Genomic DNA, 13,320 nt, shown 5'->3' on the forward strand with positions numbered 1-13,320 from the left:
AAGCCTGTGACCAGGGAGCCAAGGCCACTCGGCTGGCCTCCAGAAGGACATTTCTCTTCCTGGCAAAGAAAGGCCCCAGGCAGCACACAGAAACTCTGCACTGTGGGCACTTTGAGAAGGCAGCTCCCTGGAAGCTGGCTGCCTGGAAGATGGACAATGCATTTTCTAAGCATGGAAGCAGTGCACCCAAGTCCCAGCTTTAGATTCTCATTTAAGCACAAAAGAAGAATGAGGTGAGAACATGGATTATCACTATCATAATGCAATGCTGGGTTTAAATGACAGCATCAATCATATGTAACATAAGTATACATATGTGTATACACACACACATACACACGGTACAGTCAAGTTAACTTGCTAATTAAGTTATGCTGAGAAAACATTATGACCTTGCACTTAAAATGTTTAAACAACTCTTCTTCACACAGGATCATACAAGGAACTACAGCAGATGGATGCCAAGGTAGACTCACAGTCCCTTCAGAAGCTTGTGTCAGGGAGGAAGCAGTGAACACTCTCTGGATCAAGTAGCCCAATGTGATGGAGGGGCATACACTTGTACTGATGACAGTTTTCCTGAGGGAAGCACCATGACCGTCTGAAGATTCTCCTAAGACAAAGGGGACCTTGTGCAAGACCTAAGTCATCTTAAAAGTTTGTAGGACAGCAACACAAAGAGAGAAGAGAAACAGAAAAGCCCGGAGAGAGAAGGGGTAAACAGGGAGAAGGAGGAGACAAAAGGGCCAAGTGGGGGAAGAGATTCAACCACAACAAAGGAGGCCAGGTGATGGCCAAGGCCCAGCCCAGCACTTGGGAGCCAAGGCAAGAGAATCAGGAGTTCACAAGGTTATCCTTGACTATGGAGTAAGTTCTGTCTGACCTGGGCTATATGAGAACCTGTCTTAAAGCAAAGTGTGTACAAAGCTGCCATAATATAACCATGGCTCTGTAGGCTAAATCTAAAAACCAAGTTAAAAGAGAGAGAGGGGTAAAGGGGACAGGATGGAAACCACAATGGTAGGAAAGACGAGCTGTTTGCTATCTGACCACCAGCTTTGGGGAAGTCAGCTAAATGCCAGAAACATTGGTAAGAAGGGAGAGAGGGGGAGGGGGAGGGTAAAGGGACGAAGACAGGGAGAGAGGAAGGGGAAGGGAGGAAGAGGTAGAGGGAGAGAGGGGGAAAGGGAAGGGGAAAGGAGGGAGAGGGGAAGGAAGGAGGTGAGAAGGGGAAGAGATGGAGAGAAGAGAGGAGGAAAGAGAGAGGGGTAGGAGGAGGAGGGGGGATCTCAGATAAAAGAAAAGCAAAACCAGAGGCAGGGGAGGAGCTTAGAATCTCACAAAGCATGTGGAAAGACACTTGTGCTCTCCTGGGCTGTAGAATGTGGGAAGGAGATGAATCAGAGCAGGGTTCTCTAGAAGGCAGCAGGAAGGCTGTAGCTAGCTAGCTCTGGCTGCCAAGGTGAAACGTGTCAGGCAGGGAGTCACAGGAAGCTTGCCTGGGACCACCTATGAACTTGCTGTGAGAAACAGAAATCATAAAGCAGGCAGGATTGCTCAGACTGCAGGAGAGGAGTTTTCCTGTCAAAAGCCCAGAAGGAAAGGAAGGGTGCACTTCATCCCAAGGAGTGGACAGAGCCCAGCCAGGGGGTGGGGAGTGCACAGGAATTCACATCTGGAAGTAGGAGGGGCTAGATTTGATAGGGGGGCATGAAGACTGCTAACAAAGGTGAGGAATGGCAAGAGGAAAGCAGTATGGCATTTACATCTATTTATGAGGGCCATCTGGGCGCTTCCTGCCAAGACTGAATTCAGTTCCTGGAACCCACATGGTGAAAGGAGAGAAGCAACTTCTACAGGTTGCCCTCTGACCTCCATGAGCAGGATGTGACAGACAGACACACACGTGTACACACACACACACACACACACACACACACACACACAGTAGCAAAAGTGTATATATATATATATATATATATATATATATATATATATATATATAGAAATGGATCTGCCATACCAAATACAGCAAAAGGTCCACTGACGAGATATCAAGTAGGTCAAATGAGATTAAAAAGAATACCCTGACCTCATAAAAGGGGGGTGGTGTGGCCTTACAGGGCAGTGATTTTCAAGGTATGTTTCAAGAGCTCCAGGGAAAGACTTTCCCAAGACAATCCGAGAGATGAAAATGGTTTCAGTAATGCTACCCCGGCATTGCTTGTCATTCTTCCGCTTTTGCCATCAGTCCAGACAGGGCCCATGGAATGATGGGAGGCAGTGGCTGACCTCAGGGACTTTGAGATGATTGCTTCTACAAATGATATTAGTAAGGGGTAATATAAAAGGGAACCAGGCAGTGGTAGAGAAAGATCTTTGAGAACTTCGGATTCCAACCTTCCAACCGTGCTTAAAAAGTTACTTTTCTATAGGATGCTAATGTCCACAATGGAGAACATTTATCTCCCCTGTCCTCAATAAGAAGGTAGGTGCTGTGGATGGACAGAGAGGAGTCACTGCCGAGGTGATTTTGCAGCTGGCCTGAGACGGTCAACTAACCCTCACCAGCATCCACATTTGGGATACTAAATTACAATAGTTTAGTCCTAGCAAATGGTATCACCTGCATTTATCTGACCACGAAAGGTTACTATCTTATTTTAGCTTTTAATTTTTGAGGAAGTAACTCATGGAACAAATGTTTCAAGGAACACATTTCAGGTAACCAGGTAGAGAAGTTAGAGCGAGAAGACAAGACATGTCCTGGAATTGAACAGGTCAAAGGAAGCACCTGGCACATTTACAGCCTGGTTTTTAACCAAAGCAAGGAGGTGGGGGAGGTCAACAACTTAATTGTTCCTTAAGAAAGAGGTATATGTGTAGGAGATTGCACTCCGGACCCCTACCATCCCACTATCGCTACAACTAAAGCTGAAGTAATACTGCATTTACTTCAGGTTCCCTGCCTAATGGAATCAGGCTGCTTTTTTTCTCTTTTTGCAAAGAATCACAGTGAAACTGGTCCAAATGTTAAGCTAGCATTTCTTTCAAAATCCATGCCAGGGTGACAAAAACAAACCCAGTGTAGCTGCAATGTTGAGCACAGTGCTCTGAAGGAAGCCCTGTGAAGAGTCGGGGGTTGGGGGTGGCGGGGGATCCTTCCATATTATAAGGTATTCAACCCAGAATGTCTTCCTGTCTTTAGAACCTCTTCCTAAGCTGACTACAGCTCCTAAAGTGGAGCACACACATTTGGGGATGACAGGTATGCACAACCAAGGCTTGCTATGGGGCCACAAACACACCGGTTACCTGGTAATGCTTTAGGGTCCCATTAATGAGGAGGGCAGACTGCTTCTCTACCCTCTCGGAGATGGCATGGGCCACCGTGTAGTAGGACTGCGACCCTCTGGCACTGTACTGCATGCTGTATTCATCGTCCACATCCTGTTTCGCAGTCCTGAAGAAGACAAAGTAGAAAGTCCATGGAGCTATTTGAATCTGAGTTCTGTCACGAGAAATGACTTGAGAGCCTAAAAGTGCTGCTGTGGGTTATTACCTGCCCTGCAGTTAAAAACATTCTTTGTAAAGTTCACAGAAACTGAGAAGGGTCATCCTCATCGTATCAGCTCCACATCATACATGTGAAGAACTTGTAACTCACAGAGGTTACCTTGAGGGTCCCAAAAGGGGCCCTGACCTTCAGAAACCAACCTGCACAGCTGGAGATCAGCCCTTTGCCAATGAAGCTGTCCTGGGTGTCCTTTGGATGCAAAGATAAATCCCATCCATAGGAAACTAGGAAAGCTTGGAGGACAAGTAGGAGAGGACTGAAGAGGATATTGGAGGGGAAGGACAAGATAAAGGGTTTCCTTCTCCCACTATGCCTCGTGGGGGTCTTTTACCCAATGCACATGGAAGAGCCACTGCCCATTCTTTTTTTTTTAAATTTATTATGATTACAGCATTCTTAAGATTTACTTATTAGGTATACAGTGTTCTGCCAGAAAGAGGGTACCAGATTTCATTATTGTAAGCCACCATGTGGTTGCTGGGAATTGAACTCAGGACCTCTGGCAGAGCAGCTAGTGTTCTTAACCTCTGGCCACTGCCCATTCTTAAAAGTGTCACTGAAAAACCATGGGTTCAGTGGAAAGCAAAGGCTCCTAAAGTGGGGCAAAGAACCTGGGAAGAGAAAAACAGATCAGAACACCCATTTCTTCTTGTTGGAAAGTCTCATCATTTGAATGCCCTCTTTTGTCTCCTATTTCAGAACAATGCTCCAATAATAATAGCCACACAAGCAATGAGGTGTGTGGATCACTATCAGGGGATGGGCTGGAATGGGGCCAGATATGGTGCCTGGCACCCAGACAGCAGAAGCTGAAGATAAATTTGGACCTGGGCAGAGTGGACAGCTGATGAAGCTATGACAGCCAGAATGACAAAAGAATGGTATTCACCCTTGGTCTTTCTGGGTATGTTGATGGCTTTGAAGGAAGAAGGGAAGGCAAGCAATCCCCCCCACACACACACACACAGTGGGGGACTATGTAAGTTTGATTAGTCTAATCTGGAATAGAAGTACAAATGACAGGCATGAAGTCAAGAAAAGAACCTGAGCAGGAGATAGGATGCTGGAGTCAAGGGAGGGAGGGAGGGAGGGAGGGAGGAGGGAGGGAGGGAGGGAGGGACGGATGAAGGGGAGCAACACAAAGCCCTTGACCAGAGGAGTCCAGAGCTCAGAAATGTCCTGTGAGAAGCTGAGGGGACACTCTCGTTGGAGTGTGAGTATGAAGTCTGTTCCTGTCTTTAAACAGGACTTTTACACAGAAAACTCACACCGCATGAACCTCCAACACTGTACTTGTAATTAAAAACTCTGAGGGCCACATACTCAATGATCTGCTTGGCGTCCTTTTCGGAAACTTCTTCACTGTTTGGATCCAGCAGTATCTTCTCCTCCGTTTCCTGCCTACTGGACTCTTCTTCTTCATCCTGGAGGAAGAACAGAGATACAACAAGGCCTATATTTTAACAACAACGTTCCATGATTTCCGCGTTTTATAAAGAGAATAAATAGTATTTTACTTCACAAATGAAGCAAGTAAATCCAATTAAAGGAGGAAATAAATTTAACAACTGCTTAAACCAAGTAATTCACCATTTCATTGCTGAATGAGAGAGAACAGGAGATGCTCCTAAGACCCGTACTCCCAAGAAAAGTGTGTGAAAAATCATACCAGGAAGGCATGTAATTATTTGGTCAATCAAAGCAGATATACAGACCATAGCTCTGTTTTATAATTCAATATTCCTCTCTCCAAAAGCAGGTATCAAAGACTTGGCATCCTCCCCAGGATGCCCTTTTTAGTGATGATGAGGGACTCTGTGGTCCCCATGACTGTAGAGGATCTGACTTGCTAAGCGTGCTGCTTTCTGAGGCTGCTTCACACCACACAACCCTGAGTGTTCAGACAAAAGCATCATTCCCTTGGCAAAGAATGTCATCGCCTCCCTACCTGTTGGAAACATCACTAAATATTCATTATGTACTAACCTGACACTCAAAGCCAGTCTAAAGGTGAACATGTGTTTCCTAGCAATTGACTGAAAAATGGACACACATGACAAGTATCAATAGTGACACAAGTCAATGACACCAGATCACTAGGAAGTGCCTCCTAGAAATGAGGTGCTAAAAGTCACTCACTGGCTGGTGGCCTGGGGCTCTTGTCACTTGGTCAGCGGAGTGCATCTCTTCTCAGCTGTCAGAAGGTGTCTGCAGCTGTCAACATCTGGGCAGCAAGGGCTGCCTAAACTGCCCACTGTATCTTATCTTTATACTGCCAGGCTCTTCCTCAGAAAGAAAAACCTTCTAACAGATCATTTATGGACCTATTCACTCAAGTAAGAGAGAGAGACAGAGAGAGAGAGAGAGAGAGAGAGAGAGAGAGAGAGAGAGAGAGAGAGAGAGAGAGAGAGAGAATATCTAGGAGATATTATCATGCCACAAAAGTATTTGCTCTTTTTTTGTATTTGCTTTTTAATGGTTATGTTTTTTCAAATGGAATTTTTATTGTTTTCTAAAAGCAATAAATGTTCATGGTATATTAATTTAGAAAGCAAAGATTCAAACTACAGAAGGAAAATGACCATTGCCTTAAAACCCTCGCCAGTTATTAGGCAAGGCTGTGTCAGCAGCTGCCTGGCATCTATCTGTGGCATGCTGCACTAGTGTCCTAACCAGACTTAATGACTGTACCAGCCAGATTCAAGCAAAGGATATAAAATCACTTAATCTTTTTTATTTGTACTAATCAGTCATGCCAGAATTAACCTATCAAATACCCTTACTATTTCTTAATCTCTAGTGAAAGTATCCAAAATTCTCATTTCATTCTACACATGTTAAGTATTCCTTCCAAGAAACAGAAAAATATATTTCCTTTTGAGTATCCAGTATATCCAAGAATTCAAAATTAACAGTCACATTTAAAGGGAAGTCCAGATGAACATTAAAGTCTTTATGCTTGCCCATATTGCCTTTTCCATTTCAGGCACCAGACTCAAATCTTCTAATGAACTCCAAGGCTTGGAAGACTTCAGAAGTTCTTGGCCAGTTAGCTCTTATTCAGACCACTTGGGGATAAGGAACTGCCTTTCCCCAAGAAATCCATCTTCAAAATTCTGCCCCCAAAACCTTTGTACCATCTCTAGTCCAACAATAGCTGCTCTCCTTGGTTCTAAATGAATTTAGGATTTGTCAAGATGTCTCACCAGTCAGGGACTATCACTACAGTCACTAGGCACACACCACCAGAACCTATCCAGACACTTTGACCCAGTCATGACCTGAAAACAAACCCAGGGGGTAGGGAATGGAGGCTTTGGGGGCTGAGCCCACATTTGTGAAGAGACACTTCTTCGTCCTTAAGCTTTCAAGTCAGTGAACCCCCAAAAGAGATAGAAGTCCACATACCTCTTCCTCATAATCAGAGTCACTCTCTTCGCTGTCAGATCTGGGAGCAACTTCATACCTAGGGACAAGCAGAGGAGAGGAGGGGGCTGATCTTTGAGTTATAAACACAGGCATTCGTGACTTAACTGCAGCACCCTACTTATAAGAGACCAAAACAGATACAAAACTTCACCATTTCTTTGCAAATGCTACACAGGTTTTGTTTGGGAAGTTTGGGAATCTTATAAAGAATGCCACACCCACCCTTTGTCAAAGAAGCCCTAAGCACCCCCATGTTTCTACATCATACCCAGGATTCATCTCCAGCCAGGCATCCAACTGACTTGCTTTGGGTGCTTCAGGACCAAAGAGGACCTTGCCAGTTTCTGTGTGCGTCACTTTGACGGGCAGGTCACTCATCTGGCTGCTTTCATCAATGGGCTAGAAAGAGCAAAAAGAAGTCAAGTAAGCCGGGGATGTTAGGAGGCTCTCTCACGTCTGTGATGGGTATTTCTCAGGCTCTTGGTTGTTTAGTATCTGAAATGTCTTTCTGTGTTTCATCATTGTAGTGCCTAATGTGTCTTGGTGGGCAGAGAGAGATCACCACTCACTGGAAGCTAAGGTAGAAGGGTCACAAGTTAAAGGCCAGCCTAGGCTGCACGCTGAGACCCTGTCTCCAAAAGATCCCGGGCTTTGGCTGTGACTTAATAGTGCAGCACTTATCTAGCATGTGAATTTGATCTCAATGAAAATCTGAACACACTGGCCTCTCTGGTATCCAAGGCACAGGTACAACGCCTTGGCTTTTCTAATTGGCTGTATTTGTCAAGACTGAGTTAGAAGATACAGAAATTCAAGGAAACTAGGGTGCAGGCATACTGACAGAAGGCCAGTCAAGGAGGCAGCAATGCTAGTGGAATGGCATTGGCTGTGCCAAGCTCCTCCCTGCTCCAAATAGCAGCCACGTCTTTATTAGTCCAGTTGTACAGGATAATATAAAGTTAGGTTAGAGCACTATTATTCTCCAGGTAGCCCTTATCCTGTTACACACTGAACACTTCTAACCCCAAAACGCAAAATTTAAAACTTCCTGAGCGTGGACATGATGGCGTAAGTGAAAAATACTATAACTGGCACCGTGGGAAGGGCTATCCATAGTTAGTCAAAACACAAGCATACTAAAGTAATAAATAAAGTCCCCTTCAGACTATGCATTAAGGCCTACCTGAAAAAGAAAAGTAAGATATATATGAACCAAAGATGCAGTGTATGCTTAGACTTAGGTTCTATCCCCAAGGTATCTCATATATATCTAAGTACCCCATGGTCCAAGCCCCAAACCCACAACCTGAGACACTTCTAGCTGCAAGCATTTAGGCCAAGGGATACTTGCCCTGGAACAAAGTCTGTTCTCATTTCAGGCAAGCAAAGCTGATTCAGGTCATTTAAAACTAATAGTTCCCCAATCCTTCACCTACCACTCCCAGGGGAACAATTGCTGTAAGCTGTGGTTTTGGATAGAACAATGAAGTGTAGCCCATCTACCACCCAACAATGTTCTTTATCTGAAATCAACTCCCCGGAATGGTTCTAATTCAACCATTGGAATTGTGTGTATGATAAACAAACGAACCAGAAAAACAAAAACAACAACAACAAAAAACCCCTGCCTATCTGAAATCTGAAGAACCGACAAAGAAAAAGATGAAGTTCATTACCAGACTCTACAAAATAAAATGGCTTGCTCAGAAAATTAAGTTATGTGAAACTGCAGAGGTTATAGATAACGTGCCCCAGGGAATAAACTGTCTTAAAGGGGCTGGAAATGGAGCAACCCTATGCAAATGGATGCTTCTAATTGTAGGGTGACCGACTTCTAGGAGCAGGGCCCTGGGTAAGACATTTGGAAACGCTTCATTTGTGTGTGCATTCCACTATTTCCTGAAGAGTAGTGAAATGGACTATTTAGGCAATTCATTACTTCAAAGAATTTTCCCTAAATTACTCTTAATTAGTTTTGCAGTCAAATAGATACATGCAACACTATTGGTGCAATTAAGATTGTCATATAATTTATTCCAATTAAGCAAAAAATGATAAGGAAAAACAGTGGGTTGATGTTACTTTCTATATCTTAGAGAAAATACCCTCAAAGAAACCCAAACCCCAGTAGTTCTCTCCTTCTATTCCCTCAACAAAGCACCATCAGAATTAGAACAAATATCAGTGGCTATTCACAAAGATAACTTTAAAAGCAAAGGCTTGCCCCAGCCTGTCAGTTTTCTTCACTCCTACATTGGCTAAAGCAATCGTTCTGAGTAGCAGTGCTTTGCATAGCAACAGATTCTTCCTCATTAATGTAAAAGGTCATCTACACACTTGAGAGGAAAAGAAGGGAAATCCAGCATTTGCTACCATTTCCCTGGAAAAAAACCATATCTTGTTATCGTGGGCTATTATAATACAGTGTGCTTTATCGCTAATGTTGCACCTCAGAGAAAATTGGAAATCACTGTGAGTGGAATTAGAATCCTGGCAAAAGGACAGAATGAACCCAGAAGAGAAGAAAGAACATTATTTTAGAAAAACTAAGATGCCCATTTGCAAACTTCAGCCAGCAGAACTCACACATGTTAAAAAAAAGACATATGTCACAGGCCCAAGATCAGAATTTAATTTCCACACAAGATAAAGAGCTGAGAGGACAAGAAGGTGTTCAGTCACCCTGGGTACCTGGGAACTGCAGATGATGAGCAGCCTTCTCAGAGAAGGCTGGGGTCCTGTAAGCCGTTGTTGCTTCTAAGTGCTGTGACACAGCAGCCACCCTGGTAACATACTGTGAAGGATTTCTCACACAATAACTTTTACCCCGGTCTCTTCCTGCCCTGTGATGGCTTAGAGTTGCTAGGTCAACATTCAATTCTAAAAGGTTTCTGCATATCAGTAGTTTAACCTTTCTTCCTGCATCTGGCCAGAGAAACTCACATGGAACTCATGTGCCCAGTGATTCCAGAATGAAATGGGCAATCTCCCCATCACAGGATGCTCTAAGCAGTCTTATCAGTGTCCGCAAATGAAGGTTGTTCAAAACAAACTCTCTGGTCTGGTACTTCTTCATTGAATTACTGGACAGACACTTCAGAGCTCAGGAGAATATCAGAAATGCTAGGATATACAATTAAAGACAATGCCTGGGTAGCTCCACATACAATCTATATTATATGCCTACAGAAATACCCAAGAAAAATCCAGAATATATGAGCTTTTTGGCTTATGTATATTTGTGATTTCAAATTAGTAATAAACTAGGGATTGGCCTGCATTTTATGACTCTGTATTACTTACTTGCCACATATAATCACCAAATCCCTTTAGCCTTTACACCTTCGACACAGTCATGATATGTGTTTCTTTGTATATAAAATGGTATACAAGAGACTATCAGTTGATCAGGAATCTTGAGACAGTGTTATTCTAATTTTCTACCAAGTTAATGGCCAGTAGTTTGAAGGAAGATGCTCTTAATCTCTCTCAGTCTCTGCCTCCCTGTGTGTGTGTGTGTGTGTGTGTGTGTGTGTGTGTGTGTGTGTGTGTGTGTACATGCATGTGCTCATTCATGTGTATGAGTGCAGACATATGTGTGGAGGACAGATGACACTCTTGGGGGGGGTCAGATCTCTTCTGTCACTTTGCCTGAGAAAAGGCCTCATGTTGTTTGGCTCTAAGAGTTTGTGGCTAGCTGGTCCTCAAGCCTCCAGGGGTTCCCCTGCCTTTGCCTCCCACCTCACTGCAGATACACTATGGCTACAGACACATGCTGCCACATGCAGCTTTACATGGGTTCCATGAATTCTAACTTGTCCTCACACTTGCACAGCAAGAGCTCTACCCACCATGCCATCTCCGCAGCCACCGATGTACTGTTTCTACTTTTAGAGAATAAGTAAGGGGCTGGGAGATGCTTCAGTAGTTCAAAGCACTTGCTGCTCTTGCAAAAGACCCAAGTTTGTTTTCAGGCATCCAGAGGCTCACAATTGCCTATAACCCCAGATCCAGGGAAAAGACACCCTCCTCTAGCATCTATGAGCACTTCCCCAGCACCCCCCCCCCACATATACACATGCAAAAGGACAAATAGGCAGAGATACACATACATAGTCAAATACATGTGAATATAACTTTTTAATAAAAATGAGTGGCTCAGAGTAAATAAAGCTAGTGTACACAGAGAATGGTGCAACAGGGTATGTCTGACTCCCCTAGAAGAACATAAGAGCCAATGGGTGCCATGTCCCTTACCTCTCCATCGGGTCCCAGGGCAGACTCCCCTCCCTCTGCATTCTCTTCAGCCTTCTGCAAAACAACAATGTCAAGTGTTATGTATACATCAAGAATACAGGACAGCAATTTACAGCAACTATTTCATTACCATGGCCCATCCTCTCAAAAAGCACACATGTGAATGTCTTCCGTTTTTGTTTCTCTTTGTTGAGACAAAACAGGCACTGTATTAACAACTTGTAAAGTCATTTAAAGCCAGATGTGATTCAAGGCTGGCCCACTAGAGATCTGTTGATCATATCTTTAGAGACCTTTAGAGAGCCTAAGACATGGCACCATCAAGACAGAAGGCAGAATCAGAAACATTTTCTCATGTTTGGCACTGAAAGCAAATCCTGACATAATTAGTTCGACTTTCCTATTCCCTAAGCAAGTTTTCCTGAGCAATGAAGAGCAGCATTCTAAAAATGTCCATCAACAATAAGCAGCACAACTGCTCCTCAGTCATAAAAATGCAAAACAAAACAAAATTCTGTGAGTTCCCTGGGTGGTTTCCATTCTACCTAATTGGCTTTCATAATATATAGTATTTCCACAGTGTGAATATGGGGAAATCGATGTGTATCCACTGTGTTCTCATGAAAAATTCCATCATTTCCCATTGTTTAAATATTCCAGTGTCTTCGTCCACTAACCTCTATGTGCCTCAAAGACAAGGAAATGAGAAATTAGGATGATGTCACAGTACACACAGACCCAAGTCTCGTGTGATATACACAAAATGGTAAAAAAAATGTCTTCCATTTACAACACCAGACAAGTAAAATAGTTTATGTACAGATTCTCTATTTTAAAATTATTACTAATTCTACGTAATGAAATATGGGAGAGAAAAGCTGCAGCCATGTGCTTTACTAAGGATACTTAGTAAAAGTACACTTAGGAAAACAAGCTTTCTATTCTATGACTCTTTTAGTTAGTTGAAAAATATACGATAATGGGGAATTAAAATTAACTCTCCTAGCTTACTTAAGACACTCATTCTATGAAAATAATTAGTTTCTTAACAAAGCAACTTTACTGAAGATGTTTTTTCCACACTGAAGAAGACCCATAAATGTATGACTTTTTAAAATTCTTTTCAATATAATTTATAAATTTTTTACCAAGATACACTATCTGTGTCCTTCTCTCTCTGTCTCTCTCTCTGTCTCTGTCTGTCTGTCTGTCTGTCTGTCTGTCTGTCTGTCTCTCTCTCTCTCTCACACAGACAGACAGACAGACAGACAGAGACACACACACACACACACACACACACACACACACACACACACACACCCTGACAGAGAGAGAGAGAGATAGAGAACAGAGATAGACAGACAGCAGTGGGGCGATGATAAAGCATAAACAATGGAGTTACTACCAAAGATTAGGAAAAGAAAGACTTCCACATTAGGCTTGCCCAAGACTTGTCTTTTCAATTGTTTGGACTAGTGGAGGAAGTATGTGCAGGCTCAGAGGACTGATACCCAGAATCACACGTTTGGGCTCCCCAGCTATCCTGGCGAGGCACTCCAACAATGGCGGAAACCTTGTGTTCAGAAGAGAAACCAGCTTGCTACCAGCCACTAAAGGTTCCATTTTTGGAACTCTCAAGCACTATGCTCCAGAGATGGTTTTAATTAATGAGAGAAAGTCAATTAATCCCACCATTCTTTCCATACAAACCAGAAATAAGCTACAAATTTGGCCAACAAAGAAAATCAAATGAGACAATGAAAAAGCCAATTTGAAAGAGCTAGCGAGTGGAACTGGATCACCATTTCAATAAATAGCACATTAAAAAGCTTGAAGCACCAGAAATGAATAGAATCAAAACTATTCCACAGCATACTCTCTTATGAATATACTATGAGCTAGCCAGAGCTTTATCTAAAAACTGCCTCATAATCAGAGCCTTTTATTGCTTAAAGTTCTCCAAACTATCTATTTTTAATCAAGAATCAAAGTATTATTAGAAGGCCATCCATCCTGGGTTCTGGGATTGGATGAGTAGCCTGTCAATCACATTTCTG

At 43.1% G+C, this 13,320-nt stretch overlaps 1 protein-coding gene across 7 annotated transcripts in view; it reads right to left on the reverse strand.

Annotated features, from left to right (window-relative positions):
- Positions 1-13,320, reverse strand: part of LOC100770307 (probable global transcription activator SNF2L2) — a 171,661-nt gene that overhangs the window by 101,567 nt on the left and 56,774 nt on the right. For all 7 annotated transcript variants that reach the window (XM_027406479.2, XM_027406478.2, XM_027406477.2 and 4 more), the window contains 5 exons: positions 11,264-11,317; positions 7,275-7,405; positions 6,986-7,043; positions 4,901-5,001; positions 3,316-3,463 (listed from right to left, as the gene is read on the reverse strand). In XM_027406479.2, coding sequence (XP_027262280.1) covers positions 3,316-3,463; positions 4,901-5,001; positions 6,986-7,043; positions 7,275-7,405; positions 11,264-11,317 — 492 coding nt within the window. The remainder of the gene's footprint in view (positions 1-3,315; positions 3,464-4,900; positions 5,002-6,985; positions 7,044-7,274; positions 7,406-11,263; positions 11,318-13,320) is intronic.

This window comes from Cricetulus griseus, chromosome 3, assembly GCF_003668045.3.
Source record: "Cricetulus griseus strain 17A/GY chromosome 3, alternate assembly CriGri-PICRH-1.0, whole genome shotgun sequence".
Classification (NCBI taxonomy): domain Eukaryota; kingdom Metazoa; phylum Chordata; class Mammalia; order Rodentia; family Cricetidae; genus Cricetulus; species Cricetulus griseus.